The following is a 19,056-nucleotide window of genomic DNA, read 5'->3' as shown; positions in this document are numbered from 1 at the left end:
TTTGTGACATACACTACCAATCTTCATTGGTAGCGTATGTCACAACCAAGGATATTTTGGCCTGCACCAACCTGATGTTAACTACAATGATAAATTCCCAGCCACTGATAGTGCTCACACTGGTCTTAGTAACCCTATCTCTGCTCTAGTTTGCTGTCTTAAGCATGCCACTATGGAAGGGCATTCTGGTAGGCAGTAAAAGAGAGTAGACTTGTTTCAATCTCACTCCTGAAGGGGATAAAGTAAAAGTAATTATGAGGGTATCTTTGGACTCGGGTGATATTCCTTTGGATTGGACAAGTGTAAACATATCACCAACACCTAAAGGCAATTAACAGTGAAGTCAGTAACTACAGATCGGTTAGTCTGATTTCAGTGGTAGGAAAATCTTAGAGAGAGACGATCAAGAGTGCAGGTGCATTTAGATTGAAATGTGCATTCTGAAGGACATACCACATGGTTTGGTTAATGGAAAATCATGTTTAACTAACCTGGTAAGCTAGTTTAATATAGTTACTCATGAGCTAGATATAGGGGGCAATTTCAACTTTGTTTATTTGGATTTTAGCAAGGCATTTGACTTAGTCCCTTATGAGAGGTTACTGTATAAGCTGGAAAATGTTGGGATTACTGGAAAGATTTTAAGATGGATTGCAGAGTGGCTACACAGCAGAAGGGTGGTTCCCAAATATTGGTTCTTGGACCACTTTTGTTTCTGATTTTCATTAATAGCACTGATGAAGGGATAAAAGGTGTGATGTCAAAATTTGCAGATGATGTAAAGATTGGGAGAATCATTAATGACCAATGACAAGCAGCACTCTGTCGGGATGACTTGAACAGGCTTCAAGAATGGTCAGAAAAATGGCAGCTATGTTTTAATGCAGCAAAATAGTGGTATGAATAGCGAGTTGTAACTTACAAAATCATTAGCTAAATTTAAAAAGTAACGAATGCCACTAAGCCTATTAATAAAACACAAATTAATACATTAACTAATCAAAAATATGGTAAAATTTCAAAGAAAGCTAATCCATTTGCAGCAGCTACAGAAGTCTATGTCTTCACCAAGCAACACGTGGCATCTTTCCAACTCTGATAAATGACATTAATTAGAGTATGCTACTTCAACTTATTTGGATGGGCTGAAAAATAAGCAATTGAGGTATAACGTTGATAAATGCAAGCTACTGCTACCCTTTTTGGGCATATATCTTTTGTATTTTATCATATTTTTGATTAGTTAACATATAATTTGTATTTTACAAATTAGCTTATTTTTTAAATTTAGCTAGTGAATTTGTATGTTACAACTCACTACTCATACCACTATTGTATCAGTGTTTTGTTGGGAATATTGTAGCGTAACCAGTAGTGCAGAAGTAAGTTGTCGTCCAGGTTTTCTTTTAGCTCCCAAGAGGAGCTAAAAGAAAACCTGGAAGACAGTGATGGAGATGGACAGATGAAATTTATGAGTTTGTGGGTAGTAAATGGATGGCCATTGCACAAAACAGAAGGAACTGGAAAATTGCTGGAGATGCCTTCATCCTGTAACTGATGATGATGATGATGACTGCTACCCAGTTACTGCTAAATATGAAACTCCAAGATAACAAACCATTTAAGTTGCACTAAACTTAAGGTTGTCAATAATGGAAAAAACCTGGAAATAACAATAGGTAGGCTGTTAGGACAGCTCATGAGGTTTTGTCAATAATGTATAGGAACTTTGCCAGATGAACCAAAAAGTGATTATCCAATTCAAACTTGTATATGGTACTCAAGACGAGCCTAACATCTTGCATATTGTATACAGGGGTGGGCAACCTTTTTAAATTGCAGGCAAGATAAAATATCTGTGAGGTGCATGTGGGCCAATTTTTTTTTTTTTTTTTTTTTAGCTTTCTTTTTTAGATTTTTAGGATTATTAAAATGGAAATGTGTAATGAAAAAAATTGTCATAAGCAGCTGTATGTTATTTATTATACTCATACATAATTTTATTAATAAGAAAAACGAAATACAAATTCAAAATAAAATTACAAAAATATAATTATAGTATACAAATATAAAAAAAAATAAAAAAATAATAATAAATTGACTATTATAATTTCAATCACCTTAGCTTTCAATTATGCATTGCAATAGGTTTCAATAAATACCTTCATAAAAATAAAATGGTAAATTCTCTCCAAATTATTTACTTTTATCTGTTGATTATTTGCCATTGAAACGCATGATACACTTGCACTGCATCACATTCTACAGAGCCAAGGATGCTGGAATCACTACTGATTGTGTGCAAGTGTATGCCTGCTTACTCGATTTATGATATAAATGGCATGAATTCAAATGAGTCATTAGACATCATGAATCAAAATGTTAAAAACAATTTAATAACAGCAAATATAATAAAAATTACAATAAACATAATTTCATGATATATATTCTTTGGCAGGCTATTTATTATATATATATTCTGAAAACTACTGCGGGTCAGATTACACATGTTTGCGTGCCGGAGGTTGCCCACCACTGCTGTATACAAAATAAACCACATTTTAGGAAGAATGTAACCTATTATTAAGGGTCAAAGCAGAACAGAATTAGTTTTTGGCAGAAAAGATACCAAACAAGGTTTGAAGTCTGTAAATTGAAATGTTCTTTGAAATATAAGTATTTGCATGGAGAGGTGTTTAAAACTTTAAGAGGTTTAAGTACACTTCTGATGACATCTTTACTCATTCTCAGATAACATACAAGTGAAAAATTTAAATTATAAAAGTCTAATTGCAGAGCAGAGGTGTGGAAATTTGCGTTCAGCTGGAGAGTAACATTGTTGGAATAAACTTCAATCTGATGCTGCAGAAGTAAAAAATTATTAGAAGGAAGGGGGAAATGAAGTGGATACTTTTTTTTTTTTTTCCCTAATGCTATATAAGCTTGCTTCCTTTTCCCAATAAAATAAAAGTTTATAAAAAAAAAAAAAAAACAGTAATCCTTTGTTCTACATCTAAAAGTGACTAACCATGTAAATAATATCAAGATATACACTCTTTTAGTTAAAATCTGCTCTTTCATTTATATACTTATGTTAAAATCTTAATTTTACAATACCTTTGTTCTACTTGAATGCCATTAGCAGATGCCTGTTGAAATTTCTCATTGATACGCTGCTCATCCTTTGTAAGAACCTGTCTGTAGAAATCCTACAAATATGATAAATTTTAAGCAATAAAAGCATTTTTCAAGTTTAATAATTTCTTTTCTTAAAATTTTTGGAAAAAGAAATCTAGAGTTTATCTAGTATAATACTGCTTGTAATGGTTTCATGTATTTACTCACAAATTTCAGAATATTTTGACTGGCAAATCACTTGCACTTACATTCCATGACTTAAGAAATAGTTTGACAAAATACAAATGAAGCAGAATATCATATAATAAAATATGACATGTAATGAAATATAACATATGTCACATTAGTACAGGTAACCCCAGTGGTGAGCTATAGCATGCTCACATGGGCTCTCACGAGCCCATGCGAGAGCCGGAATTACGGTGGGGCAAACACGACTCCATCCCCAGCATTTTAATGGCACAATCGACCAGTTATGTATTTTAAAATTGCTTCATTTTTGAGTTAATTACAGTTAACTATGAATTATTTTACATAGCGAATTTTTTTGAATTCACCTTGGTTTCTATGGAAACATTTAAAATTCCGTAGAACAACGAATTACAAGAGACAACTTTGTACGCATTGTTCTCACCTCTGGCCTTTAAGCAATTAAAAAGTGCGAATTAAGGGTGAAAGGGATTACCATTCCACAATGTTAGTAGTGTCCGTAAAACCTATGGAGCCACATTCATTTATCTACTCAGAGGATTAAAAATATTCCCGACACTGATAATAGCCTCAGGTCAACCTGTGTTATGGTTTCCCCTTTACTCCGACAAGAAGTCATATGTTTTTCGGAGAAGTGAGTGATCCACGCATTTCAGTATATTTATCCTGTCTATATTTACACGGTCACAGTAGCTGAATATCCGGGTGATTCTGATATTTTGCACAGTATTCAAAGAACTAGTGACAGCAGTGACGTCGAGGGGACGGGGATCATGAGAAACATTGAGGTAAAGTTTCCGAAGATGAAATGTTGGCAGATTTGGAAACCGCATCAGGGTTTTCACTGTGAAGAAAATGTTCCAAAATATAATGGCATGCAGACAATAATTAAAAAAACAAACAAACAAAACTGTATGCATTATGTCACCAATCTCCAGTTAAGGATTATTGCTAAAGTACTTGATGTGGAAACTACTGCATAAAGATCAGTCGTGTGTTCGGGCCATGATGGGCAGTTTGCGCATTATAATAGGCCTAACATAGCCGAGTGGTCAGAAGCGAGAGTGCATAGCATGCATTCCTTGAGTGGACTGGGGTTCAAGCCCGTGACTACTAAATACGGTAAATATTTGTATTGACGATTTATTGTAAACTCTATTGACTTGGTTGCTGTGCCGGAGTATAAACAGAAAATTTATTTAATCTTAATAATACTTAAAGGCTAAACTCCATTATTTGGGTAACACTTGTCTCTGTGTAGTTGTCGTAGAACGGATTGATTGTACAGTCGAATTTTGTGATTCAGTGAAGGTGTTTTCTTTCTGATTGATTTGTGTCATTATCAGAGGGGTTTTAGCTGAGGTAGGTTCCCCCCCCATCCAGCTGTTTTAAAATCGGTAAACCAGCTCGCAATTTGAAAACATCTTCAAGTGGGGAGAAAACACCCTAGGCATAAACCACGGGGGTTCACATCTTGTGAGTATGAGCTTGGCACACCCAGGGTCCTCAGCTGGATATCATCATTCTTTTCTTTCTTGGCGATTCCCTTCTGCTTCTCTCTCTCTCTCAGGAATTTTTTTTTTTGGCTGGTGCAGCATAAGCCTTAGGCTTCCTTGCACCACATGGGTAATAATAATAATAATATCAACATAGGAGGATAGTGAGTGGCACCTGTCAATCACTAATCTGGAGTTTTACCTACTTAAATAATCTTATTATAATAATAACAAGAAAATGGAACATTTTTACCAGGGATATTTTTTTTTTCCAGGGTTCGTTTGGCAGCTTGTAGCTTGCTGATGGCAATTAATTAAGAAAGCTAGAAATATCTTTGAAACCATTCAAAGCTTTCAGCGTAATGAATAATGAATAATATTGTGACAAATGAACATGCTGCAGATTATGAAGACCATACATCTAAATGGAAAACCATTGCTTCAATTTGATCCGGATCGTTACGTCAAATCATCACTCAGCAATTGAGCAAAGCATAAGATCGACAACAAATATTAATAAAGAGGTAAACTGTATATGGTAATTTTCAGAATAAATTTTTCTGGAATATTTGCATAATAATTTTTTTCATGTAATCTGTGATTTTTGTGTACCTTTTCTAGAAGTTTGTTTTTCATGTAATATTTGTTTTTATATTGTAGAATGTTTTGTGATAGTTGTTGTTATTTGTGATATGGAAAATATACGCAATATTAAAATTTTATCATGAAAAAAAAAAAAAAATGTATCCAATATATTTTCTTAGTTGTCAAAAAAAAAAAAAAAGAGACGAATAAAAAAAGTGGCGTGTGTGCCGAGCACGCACGGTAGATGGTTTTGTGTGAATCCTTTGCGTTTCTTTAAGGTATTTTGATTTGTATATTGATTATGAAATAAGAGCTTTTGCATTGTAAATATTTTATTCAACATTTGCGGATTTTCATAATTTCTGGAAGACAAGGTACAATGGATTTATGACAACTAAAGTATGAGATGTATACTTGCGAGTGCAATGTATCTAAATGTCTAGAAAACAGCGTCGATTGAAATACCAATCTTGTAGTTGAAACGACATATGCAACTGTTCGGGGAACTTAACAATCGAATGTTACGAAAATTAATGCCAGATGAAAAAATAAATTGTCGACAAATATTTGTATTTTGCAGTCACATTGGCCGCGTAGCCGAGTGGTCATGCGTGCAGTGCATAAGTACATGTGCCTTGAATGACCAGGGTTCAAGCCCGTGACTGCTAAATACGGTGCTGTTTCGTGTATTCTGTCTATCTTGTGAACTCCTCTGACTGTTTGATTGTCCCAGAGTATAAACAGAAAATTTATTTTTATATGACAAATACTTGTATTGTTGCACAATCATACTTTCTTAAGTAAGTATGATTGTGCCATCATACTATACTAAAAAGTTAGAACTCGAGATACTATCGTATCCAGGTATTATCGTAAAGTGTGGGGGGGGGAATGACCAGACTGACTCCAGATATCATACTGGTCACGAAAAAAACTGGATGCAGGGAATAACTTTGATATTATATATTTGGATCTTAGAAAGGCTTTCGATACTGTTGCACATGGAAGACTGCTGCACAAATTGGAGCAGTGTGGCATTGGAGGCAAATTGCTGCTATGGATAAGGGGATGGTTGAGTGGCAGAAGACAGAGAGTGGTAATCAATGGACACTGCTCAACGTGGACTAATGTTATTAGTGGAGTTCCTCAAGGTTCAGTGTTGGGTCCGTTGTTGTTTTCGGTGTTTATGAATGATATTGATGATGGGATATCAAGTTTAATGTCCAAGTTTGCAGATGATACAAAGGTTGGCAGGGTCGTTAAGGACACTACTGACGCTATGCTGCTGCAACAGGATCTGGAAAGGTTGAACAGATGGGCTGAGAGGTGGCAAATGAAGTTTAAAATTGACAAATGTAAAGTACTACATATGGGATACAGTAACCCCAGAGCAACGTATCAACTCTGCGGTACTACACTGACAGTGGTGGAGAATGAAAAGGACCTGGGGGTAATTGTGCAGGCAGATATGAAGTTCTCTGAGCAGTGCAGACGAGCTGCAAGAGTAGCTCATGGTGTCTTGTCAATGATATACAGGAATTTTTCTAGCAGGGATAAGGAGGTGATTATTCCCTTGTATAAGGCAATGGTTAGGCCACATCTTGAGTACTGTATACAGGTCTGGAGGCCTCATTTCAAGAAGGATGTAGAGCTGCTGGAACGGGTACAGAGAAGGGCAACAAGATTAGTAAATGGAACAAAGGGTTGCTCTTACGAAGAAAGGCTTAAGTTTTGCAAATTACAGAGTCTGGAGACTAGGCACCGGCGAGGTGATCTGATAGAGGTGTATAAGGCTTTGAATGGTTTGAGCATGCTCAATGCCAATGGGATTCTTCATCTTGCTCAGAATAATCACCTCAGAGGGCATAAATTCAAATTGAGGAAGGACGGATGTCGGATAGATGTGCGGAAATTTGCTTTTGGCCACCGGGTGGTTGGTTGGTGGAACCGACTTCCATCACTTGTTGTTGAAGTTGATAGCCTAAACAAATTTAAAGCTCAACTGGACAGGTATTTCGTACGAACGGAGGGGTGAAATGGGAGTGGGTTTTTTTTTTTTTTTTTTGGCTGATGCTGAATAAGCTTGCTTTCTTGCATCATATGCCTCTACTAATGCTAATGCTAATGCTGAATGCGTCACACACTCTAATCATGCTACTAGTGAGTGCTCGGCGCTGACTGATAGTGTGAACGTGGGAGGTGACGTCAGTCAGCAAAACTGCAAGCCCATTGTTAAAATATTCACAACTCACCACTGGGTAACCCTCATATTACATGGTACTTAGCTTCCTATAAAATCTTGTGCAGTACGAAACTGTGCTATATGGGACTAAGAATCAGTCCAAAAAATGGGAAAGGGGGTTATATTCAAAAAGCTAAATAAAGAAATACGCCTTTTCTTATATATATAACTATTGGAAACTTAATTTTGATTAAAAAATAGTAATGTCCAATTCTGTCAATCCAAATACTGAGTGCTTTTTCCATTTTCTCAATTATTAGTGCTTGGGGATATAAGAAACATATATATCAATAGAGGTAACAATCAATGTGCACAGAAATGAACCCATCTGTTCCACAAAAGCACAGCCTATCACTATTCACTGGTAGAGTTGCAGCAATACAACAGTTACAGTGAAATTATCACCTCCTTGGGTGACCATACTAAAACATAAATGGCAATCTGCTTATTAGAAACCCATGATGGAGAAATGTATGCGTAATGGCAATGCATTTCTTAATTTTTTTTTTTTTTTTTAATGAAAACCCCAAACATGAGAGGTATTAGAATCTATAGTACGTAGCACCGTGCTTGGGTTGGAGGTTGAGAAGATGAAAGAAGATATTTGTTGACATGAGACTTGAACTTCTGTAGACTGTAATTTTCAGGAGATACATATGAAGGAAGGTTGTTCCAGAAAACAGCAGCTGAATGAATAAAAGAGGAAGATGAAAAGTTGGTTCTGTGAGTTTGAAGTTGGACAGTAAATGGATGTTGGCTGGTGGCAGCACGTGTTCGGACTGTTTTGAATGAAAACCCCAAGATGTTCCAAAGAGAGAGCAGGAATGAAAACCCCAAAGAGAGAGTGGGAATTATAGGAGTCAATTCAGAAGAACAGTGCCCATGGAAGTATCTGTAGAAAAAGCATACAGCAGAAACAGTACATCTATGAAACAGCGAGCGGAGACACTTTGTTAGAGAGGAGTCATTAATTAACTTAATGCCCTCTTCTGAATGGAATCTAGAAGCCTAAGAGAGGTTTTGGGGGCACCACCCCAGATGTGGGAACAATATTCCATGGCAGGGCGAATTTGCGATTTATACAGAGTGAGCAGCTGTTTGGAAGAAAAGTAACGCCGAGAGCGAAAGAGAAAACTAAGTTTTTTTAGATGCAGAGGAAGCAATATTTGTAATGTGTTTGTGCCAAGAGAGATTAGAAGTCAGGGTAATCCCCAAAAGAGATATATCATTTTGCCTAGAAATTGGAGTGTCACTAAAGATAAGCATAGGAGCAAAAGAATCCTTTTTGTGAGATATAAGACAAGACTGAGTTTTAGAAGGGTTGAAATCAACTAAATTGTCTTTGCCCCATTGGAGAATTACCTGAAGATCGGCATTTAAGGAATTGGTAGCAGATTTTCGAGAAGTTGAAGCTGATTGAGCAGAACAAGGTTTCTCAAAATGGAAAGTGGAGTGCAATGTGCTATCATCGGCAAAACTATGGATAGGATTTCCAGTCAATGGAAGAAGGTCATTAATATACAAGAGAAAAAGAGTGGGGGGAAAGAATTGAACCTTGGGGGACACCGGCATTAGTGGAGAAGTTAGAAGACAGAGAGCCATCTACCATCATTTTCATCCTCAGTGAGCGATCAGAGAGAAAACTGGATAACTAATTACTAAAAACAGTTGGCAAACCATAAGATGGAAGCTTGTTTAGAAGACCTTTATGCCAAACCCGATTGAAAGCCTTTGAGATGTCAAGAGAAACTGCTTGTGTTTCGCCGAACTTTTCCATTGAATTTGTCCATAAATGGGTAACATAAGCCAGAATATCACCAATGGATCAACACTGATGGAATCCATACTGGCAATCGTTGATCAGATGGAAGATTTCTAGGTAGTTTAAGAGTTGGGGGTTAATTGATTTCTCCATTACTTTAGAAAGAGTAGAGGTAATTGCAATGGGACGATAATTGGATGGGAGGGATTTGTCACCCTTTTTAGGAACTGGCTGGATATGAGCAAATTTCCAAGCAGAAGGAAAACACCTTTGGAATAAGAAAGTGAAATAAGGTGGCAAAGAACAGGAGTAAGTTCAGGAGCACAAGTTTTGAGAACAAGTGGAGAAATACCATCAGGACCTGGAGCTTTCTTAGTGTTTCTTAGTTGTGAGCCTCTAATAAGCAATTATAACCATTAAATTCTAAGCACTATAGAAACTTAATTGTTATTTTAAAAAAGAAACTTGCTTAAAAGTTTGCTACCAATGCTATTCTTGATTGTACATCAATTAATTTTTTAAATCTACTCTTTCTAAAGTAATGGGGAAATCGATTAACCACCAACTCACCTAGAAATCTTCCATCTGATCAACAATTGCCAGTATGGATTCCATCAGTGTTGATCCACTGGTGATATTCTGGCTTATGTTACATCAATTAATTTTTTTAAATGAAAACTCCAAACATGAAAGATTTTAAAACTTAGTAGTGGGTTAAATGTTGAGAAGACAGAAGATATTTGTTGACATTAGACTTGATTCTGTAGATTGTTATTTTTGGGAAATACATATGGAGGAAGGTTATTCCAGAGAATAAAGGCAGAAGAGATAAATGAGGAAAAAAAGTCAGTTCTGTGAGTCTGGAGTGGAACAGTGGATGAATATTGGCTGGTTTGGAACAGTGGATGGATATTGGCTGGTTTGGAATAGAGTAGTGGATTTACAGATGTCAAAATGGTGCCCACAAAAGTACTGGATCTATAGAAAGAGGTACGAAGCAGACAATGAACATTTACAAGACAGAGGGTGGAGTGACTTCCTATTTCAATCAACATGGCCCACACTTGTAGGTAGAAGGAAATTGTTTTGTAGAGATGGGATACACTTAAACAAAGGTGGTGCAAACGTTTTTGCCAGTATTATTGAGGATACCTTAAAGGTTCTGGGAAACTGCTAGTTAGAGGGGATGTGGGTAATACTGACACGCATTTATCTGATAATATTGGTCAAAGTAACTCTTGCACATACCTTAAGAGTTCTTATTTGTTACCCCAACTGGACGTATTATCTAGATGTTGTGGGGGCAGAAATGTTTCACGTGAGCGGGTAGCTAATATCAGGGAAGAGAGCCTAAAAAACTTCAAGGGTTGTTAAATATACAAGAACAGTAAATCTTAATTGTTTATACAGTAATGTTAGAAGTGTCGTCAATAAAATGAGCGAATTCGAACTGCAGGTTAAAACAAGTAACGCGGACATAATAGGGCTTACAGAGACGTGGTGCCACCAGGAAATTGGGGATGATGAGTTTCAGTACGGCTTGTATAATGTATTTAGGAAGGATAGGTTAGACAGAAGGGGTGGTGGGGTAATGCTTCTTATCAGAAGCAGCCTGAGTGCGACAATAGCTTTTCCGGATTCAGACATTTCACATGCTAGTATAGAGTCTGTATGGTGTGAGATTGTTGGAAACAAAGGTATAATGCGAGTAGGAGTAATCTACAGACTAGGTGATTGTGAAGATTATGACAAAAGCCTCTACATGCAAATGGAATGGGCAAGTAAGCATCAATGCCTTATTATGGGTGATTTCAATTTGCCTCTAATTGATTGGAGTAAATGGGAAGGAAACTCGACATGGGGAACAAAATTTTTAAATCAACTAGATGACTGTTATTTGTATCAACATGTCAGGGAAAGTACTAGAGAAAAGAATATCCTAGACCTCATCATCGCACATGGATCAGATGACATAACAGCGCTGACAGTAGAGGAACCAGTAGCAGGAAGTGATCACGGAGTTCTACGGTGGATGACGACGAGAGAGGTAGCAGAAGCAAAAGGCAAAGGAATGGGTTTTAATTTCAGAAAAGGAAATTATGATGCCATAAGGTACTACATAGCCTCTATTAACTGGATAGATATCGCGCAGAGAATGAATACAATTGAACTGTTGTACACTTTTAAAACATTAATCACAGATGCCTTGAATGCATATATACCATTAAAAAAATACTCCACGAGGAGGGTTCCAAGTTGGATGAATAGTGAAGTTGCCACATTACTTGAGCAGAAAAAGGTGGCATGGAAAAGTTAGAGCAATAAAAAGTACTGAAGCCTATAACAGCTACAAGATGATCTCTAATAGAGCCACAGAAAAGGTTCGACAGGCAAAGGCAGTTTATGAGAAATCACTAGCAAACAGACCAGAGCGGGGATAAAGAATTCTTCACATATATAAATGCCAAGAAGAGCACAACAAACCACATCGCACCTTTACGTAAGGGAAAGGGGATAGTATTAAATACACCAGCTGCCGTTGCAGATGAACTCAACAGTTATTTTGCATCGATATTTACAAATGAAAAACCTTTTGTGGCAATGGGAAATTGTGGGAGCGAAGTTAAAAAATATGTAATTAATGATATTGAAATTTCACAAGATTATTTAATGAAAAAACTTTCGAGCCTACAGACCAGTAAGGCTCCTGGAGTTGATGGAATATACCCTATAATCTTAAGGGAGGCGGCAAGAAAGTGAATTGAACCATTGAGGCTAATTATGCGAGCATCACTAGACTCTGGGGAGATTCCCTTGGATTGGAAAAGTGCCAATGTATCTCCCATACATAAGGGTGGCTCTAAAAGTGAAGTTGGAAATTATCGACCTGTCAGTCTGACTTCAGTAGTAGGGAAAATAATGGAGGCAATGATGAAGGATGGAATTCAGGATCATTTGGATCGAATTGAAATTCTCAAGGATACTCAGTATGGTTTTGTAAAGGGAAAATCATGTTTAACAAATCTGGTTCACTATTTCGAAAGGGTCACTCACGAGCTGGATTTAGGGAATAATTTCGACATTGTTTATTTAGATTTCAGCAAAGCTTTTGACTCAGTCCCACATGAGCGGTTGCTTTATAAGCTGGAACAGGTTGGAATCACTGGGAAAATCCTTAGATGGATAGAAGGATGGCTTCAGGGCAGGAGGCAGAGGGTTGTGATAAATGGCTATTCCTCAGATTAGGTTGATGTAAGAAGTGGGGTTCCCCAAGGATCAGTATTAGGACCACTGTTGTTTTTAATTTTCATAAACGACATTGATGAAGGGATAGAGGGCGTGATGTCTAAATTTGCAGATGATGTTAAAATTGGTAGAGTAGTTAATGATCACTGTCAGAGAGACCTAGATAGACTTCAGGAATGGTCAGAAAAATGGCAGCTATGCTTCAATCCAACAAAGTGTAAGGTATTACACCTGGGAAACAGTAATCCCAAAATAACTTATTCACTTGTTGGAGTTCAACTAAACCCAGTACTGGAGGAAAGGGACTTGGGTGTTACGATACGGTCAGACATGAAATTCTCTGAGCATTGTAAACAGGTTGCAAGGAAGGCCCATGGTGTCCTATCGATGATCTATCGAACTTTTGCAAGTAGAGATAGGGACGTGATAATCCCATTATATAAGGCTTATGTTAGACCACACTTGGAATACTGTGTTCAAGTATGGAGACCGCACCTGAAGAAAGACATCGAGCTTCTTGAAAGGGTGCAAAGAAGGGTAACTCGCCTGGTGAGATCGGCAAAAGGGCGTCCTTATGAAGAAAGACTTCGAATATGTGGGTTGCAGAGTTTGGAAACTAGACACCTTAGAGGAGATTTGATTGAGGTGTTTAAGGCTCTGAGAGGCATCAGTAAAACGAATGAGGACAATTTTCAAGATTATAAATGATGGTAGAACTAGGGGACATAAATTCAAGTTATGGGGGGAAATGTTTAGATTAGACTGCAGGAAGTTTTATTTTAGCCAGCGAGTTATAAATTACTGGAATAAGTTGCCTTCATGGGTGATAGAGGCCGACAGTTTGGGGAAATTCAAAGGTCATCTGGATAGTACTTTCGGATAAGGGAAGCGCATAGGATGATAGGTTTAATTTCCTTTTTTTTTTTTTTTTTATTAATTATTATTATTTATTTTATTTTTTTTGTTTTTATCATTATTTTGTTCGGATTTTTTTTTTTTGGCTGGTGCAGCATAAGCCATAGGCTTTCTTGCACCATGCGGCCATTACTAATACTAACTTCATAAAAGAACTACATTATTGAACTTGATTGCTCTATTTTTGAATAGAATCAATCAATCTGTGTGATGCAAATGACTTTGTACCCAGTTTTCATTGGCCTTTAATAATCATGATTAACATGGAAGATGGTTTTAATACTTTTTAGCAGGAAAGGGCAATGTTCTGGCTCACAGATCTAGACCTCAACCCAATTTACAACTGAAACCAAGGGAAGACCACAGAGTTGGAGAAGCTGCCATACCATACATTTATTTGCTATGAAAATAGATCTCGATTGCTTTTTAAGGTGAGAACAGATACTGTTTGCACTGTACTGGAAATGAAAAACCCTCAAAACAAAGTTTGCTGATGGCTAATAGTCACAACAAGTTTTAACCATGTATTTATAAGAACTGTCTTTGTTTTAATTATGTACTGTACAGCTGTTTAATCTATACACTTAGCAGAAGCTTTAGAAATAAATTGGGTAAATTTTGGATTTAGTTTGGCACCAAGCAGAGTTTCTGCATAAATTCATAAAACCACGGCATTTATTTATGGCAATCAGAAACGGTTTTTGAAAGTGCTAAATATTATTTAACTACTGTATATAATTATATTCAGTAAACCAAGTTGTCATCTAATAGCACACCTCAGAGAATGAGTTTTGCACCAAATGAATCAGTTTTGCACACACACACACAAACATTACACGTAACATAGGGTATAACTTATACTCTATTTAAGGCATTGCACATATTTTATACAGTGTAGACTAGAAAACTGATGACCAATTCGTTAATTGGTTGAAAAACAAAATTTAAAAGAAAAATTTGCAGAACTGTTTAGAAAATCCCATATTTAATGGTGAAGCCATAGCTTTGCTGTGTTTTATGAAAAGGAAAGAAAAAATTATGCTAATACGGTGATTGGGATTTTGGGTAAAAAAAAATTTATCTCTGCCATATATCTGGAGAGATGGTAGCAATATATGCTGCCCTAGCATTAATATCTGAATATCCCTCTGCTATTGAGTCATGTCCTACCCAAGTACCACATATGAGACAATCATAAATATGCTCAGTAAGCATTCGAGAGGACAGCAGTACAACTGTGAATGAAAGATGCTGTGATTGATGGAGTTAATAGACTTCCAGTGTGGAATGATAATATGTAAGTAACATAATTCAACAGCATCAAAGAACCGTAGGGTGACAACCGATGATGTGATCAGCAAATGGAAGCAGATGTGCCGAAACCCAACAGTATATGATCTTGAAAACCATTAAAGGTAATGGAATATGACATTCCATTACATTACAAATGGCCTGAGATCACCAGCTGTTTTGGAAAAAACAATGAATGCTGATGTTGATCTAGACATCCTGGATAATAATGAGTACCTAGATTGTAGCAGCATGTCAGGGATGGCCCTGACATGCTGCTATATATCTGTATCAGCAAAACACTGCTCCATGTCATGCTGCTTGTATTGTGGTGGATTGGTTCGAGGACACCAGCATCAAAAAGTTTGACTACCAGCACATGGCACTGACCTCAATCCTACAGAGAATACCTGGGGTGAATTGTATCACTGGGTGAGGGCAAGGAGAAACTGCCCAAAAAACACATTTGAACTGGTCATTGCTTTGAAGGCCAAATGGCAGAAAATATCAGAGAACATTTACAAAAAACTGGTGGAGAGTGTTCCATGGAGACTAGAGACTGTTATAAAGGCTAAAGGTCAGCACATTAGTTTTCTTGTAAATAAAGGTTATTTGTAGACATGTAGGTGTCTGGATATTAATGATAGGGTGGAGTATATTGAATTACTTTCAAATCACTGTTATTTGGGATTTTGGATAAATTATGTTTTTAACTGCTCTGGTCATACATGTTGTCTTATAAAGAAATTATGATTCTCTGCACATACTGTATAAAGAGAGACATTTAATTTAACAACAAAAATAATAATATACCATATTTGCACTAGCAGATTTGAATATAAATTATGGATTAAATATCTGAGACAGGGCTGATTAGCCTGAGTTAATAGAATTAACCTAATTATTAAAATAAGTATTAAAATTAATTTGTGGACATCAAATTTGATGTAATGAATCCTTCCTTTGGTGTTAGAAATAAAATCCTTCTTAAGCGTAAAATATTATTTCTCCACATTAATTGAGATTTAATCTATTGTTGAAAAAATAAGGAAAAATCTGTACAACAAAACATACAAAAATATAATAACTTAAGACTGGAAAAATCAATCTTAATTCTTAAAACACCTATACCTTTGAATAGATATGGACCTAGGTGTACATATTCTATAATAAACATACATATAAACATTTATTGTTATACAAACAAGATGGGAGTAATACTCTGGTACAGACAAGCTGGATGGCATTTATACATTGTAAGAATTAGTAATGATATAAAAAAAGTTTATACAGGAGAAACATTGTGGTTCTGCTAGCTTCAGTGGAATTTGTGAAATAATTTATCTAAAACTAAATTAGGTTTAGAAGCTGTTATATACATCAACTAAACTAATTTTTAAGAAAAATATTAGTAACTGACAAATTAATAATATATGTGATATATTTCTAACTACATCCTTTGGTATTAGTTGGAGTCACTTTGTATAAATCTTTACTCTCATACAATTTTATCAAATGGAAAAGCAAATGTCAATGTATGACATTATGAATTTACTGATTTATGTCATGGTTTTATAATATGAAATTTGATGACAAGGGGCTGTTCTTAGCAAATTTAATTACAAACATTTTTTGCAGAATAGTAAATTTTAGTAACTGATACAGAGCAGTACAATATAAATTGTACTGTATTGTTTTCCAAAAAATTCTCCCTTAAATTTAATATGCTTCTTGCAAAAAAAATCAAATTTAATAAATGATAAACATTTTTGACTAATTTTTATTTACACTGGAATTTTAATTATGTTTTTATACAAATTTGATTAGCCATAAATTAATGCTACAGTAATAATCACCATTCTATACAGGTCACTTTAGTTAAAATACAATATAGTCAGACAAATTACCTCTTCTGAATAGCCTGGATTTACTCCAAGAGTAGTAGTACAATACAGATGTGGTATCCTAAATCTGTGCATCAGATAAGCCAAATCAATAGTCCAAGTGCTAGAAAAGTTGAGAAATTAATATCAATATCTGAAAAACCATGCTACAAAATTACATGCAAACAAAAGGATTTTATAAAAAAAAAAAATCTTAATTTCAGAGTTTGTGTTATAAAAAATTGAAGTGTTTTAGTAAATAGAATTCAGATCAATAACTAACCTAAGATGAGATTTTATAAGTACGAAAAATTGTGTTACAATATTATCAGATATAACTGCTTTACATAAATATGATTTTGTCACATAATAATAGAAACTAATATTTAAAAGCTTGAACCTGATCAGGTGCTGCTTATACACTGCAGAGGGTCAATCATGCTATATGCCAATAACCCTGCACACACACTACAGGATCGCTGAATGCAATAAAGGAAAAGAATAATAGAATAATACAAGGTTTGATAATTTCCACAACCAAGTCAATTTAAAGCAAACGATGTTGGAATGAAAAACATTTACTTAAAGATGTAATTACTATCAAGGGCAAAGATTTTGCTTTTGTAAAGGTGACTACAACGGTCTTAGAGACTTTTTAAATTATAGGCAGTGGGAACAACTTCTTCAGTTGGTCCAACTGCATATAATTTAGAAACTCTCTGACACTGTACCAACCGGAAATTCTAAATGGAAAGCATTCAGGGAGCCGACCGGGCTAGCCAGGTGGGTAAAGTGCCTGCCTGGCAACCCAAAGGTCGCGGGTTCGAATCATGCCTCAGGCTTGGATCAAAGTACTGCAAAAACCTTGGAAGGTGCACTATGGCCACAGAAGCCGATGCGCCAACAACTACAAAAAAAAAAAAAAAAAAAAGCATTCAGGGATGTTATCATAGAAGTTGCTACGCTTTTAATAAAAACTAAGAGATACAGTTCAAGGCATACACTTAATGGATGTCAGATGAATTGATGAGAATTGTGAAGAAAATGCATGGGATGTATATAAATTATCAGGTAATACAAATGCCTAGCAGACAAACTAGTCTGCAATTAAGCGACAAAGGAGGTTAGACAAGCTAAGACAGATGTCTTTGGCAAAAGATGCAAAGAAAAACAGCAAAGACTTCTTTACTTATGAAAACAGTAGAAGAAAGAGGTTGAATTAGATTTGTCAATTAGATATGAATGGATTAACCATTGATGATCCTGCTCAGAATGATCACAAACTGAATGGGCATTTTGCATCTACATTTTGCACATGATGTAAATATAAAATTTTACGAAAATCCATCCACAAGAAGTTCAGTGGATGGATTTTCTTTTTAAAAGGCCTAAATATAAAATTTCATGAAAATCCATCCATTCAATGAGAGTCAAGTTGCCACATGCAGATGGATGGATGTTGTTGTTGTTATTTGGTTTTTAGGAGCATTAGCAACTAAGGCCATATTGCTCCGAGGATATCAGTGGTCATTCCCTAACCTTTCCGCATTCTCCGTATTTGGTGGTCACGGGCTCGAACCCCGGTCTAATCATGAAGCGTGTGCTATGCACTGCTGCTCCTGCCCACCTGGCTACGGAGGTGCCTGCAGATGGATGGACACGAAGATAATAGGTGCATTATGCATATATGCTAATGCACTTAAAAAGGCATCTGGGGTAGATCTGACCTCTCCTGTTATATTAAAGTCGGTAGCAAAAAATATAAGTAAACCTTTAGCCATGATTACGAGAACATTCTTGGATTCACGGACAATTTTTATGGAGTGGAGATGTGCAAATATATCTCCATTCACAAAGGGGACTCAAAGGGAGACATGGGTAATTACAGACCTGTTAGCCTGACTTCTGTTCCATGGAAAAAAAATTAGTCACTGCTTAAAGAAGTATTGGAGGACTATCTTGACAGGAATGCAGTTGTACTGCAGTAATAGCAAGGATTTGTTAAAAGGCAGTCTTGTCTAACCAATCTGATTGATCTGCTATGTTGTACATAAAAGACTGCTATACAAATTTGAGTGTGGCATAAAGGAAAAGTTGTTGCTATGGATAAAGGGATGGTTGAGTGGGAAACAATAGAGTGGTTATCAATGGGCACTGCTCTTCTTGGACTAATGTTATTAGCAGAGTGCCCAAGGGTTCACTGCTAGGCCTATTGTTATTTTGTATATTTATTAATGATATTGATGATGGTAATCAGGTTTAATGTCTTAAGTTTTTGCAGATGATACA

General features: G+C 36.0%; 1 protein-coding gene across 7 annotated transcripts in view; it reads right to left on the bottom strand.

The window, feature by feature from the left end:
• LOC150085990 (protein GUCD1) overlaps positions 1 to 19,056 on the bottom strand; it is a 272,649-nt gene that overhangs the window by 93,945 nt on the left and 159,648 nt on the right. For all 7 annotated transcript variants that reach the window (XR_016546950.1, XR_016546949.1, XR_016546948.1 and 4 more), the window contains 2 exons: positions 16,792 to 16,891; positions 3,118 to 3,209 (listed from right to left, as the gene is read on the bottom strand). Coding sequence is in view for 3 of the 7 variants with exons in the window: in XM_090373639.1 (XP_090229765.1) it covers positions 3,118 to 3,209; positions 16,792 to 16,891 (192 nt within the window). In the remaining 4 variants the exon portion in view is untranslated. The remainder of the gene's footprint in view (positions 1 to 3,117; positions 3,210 to 16,791; positions 16,892 to 19,056) is intronic.

This window comes from Mastigoproctus giganteus, chromosome 5 (assembly GCF_048544385.1).
Source record: "Mastigoproctus giganteus isolate SK-2022 chromosome 5, ASM4854438v1, whole genome shotgun sequence".
NCBI lineage: Eukaryota > Metazoa > Arthropoda > Arachnida > Uropygi > Thelyphonidae > Mastigoproctus > Mastigoproctus giganteus.
Note: the sequence above shows the minus strand (reverse complement) of the source record. Positions and strands in the feature narration are given on the sequence as shown.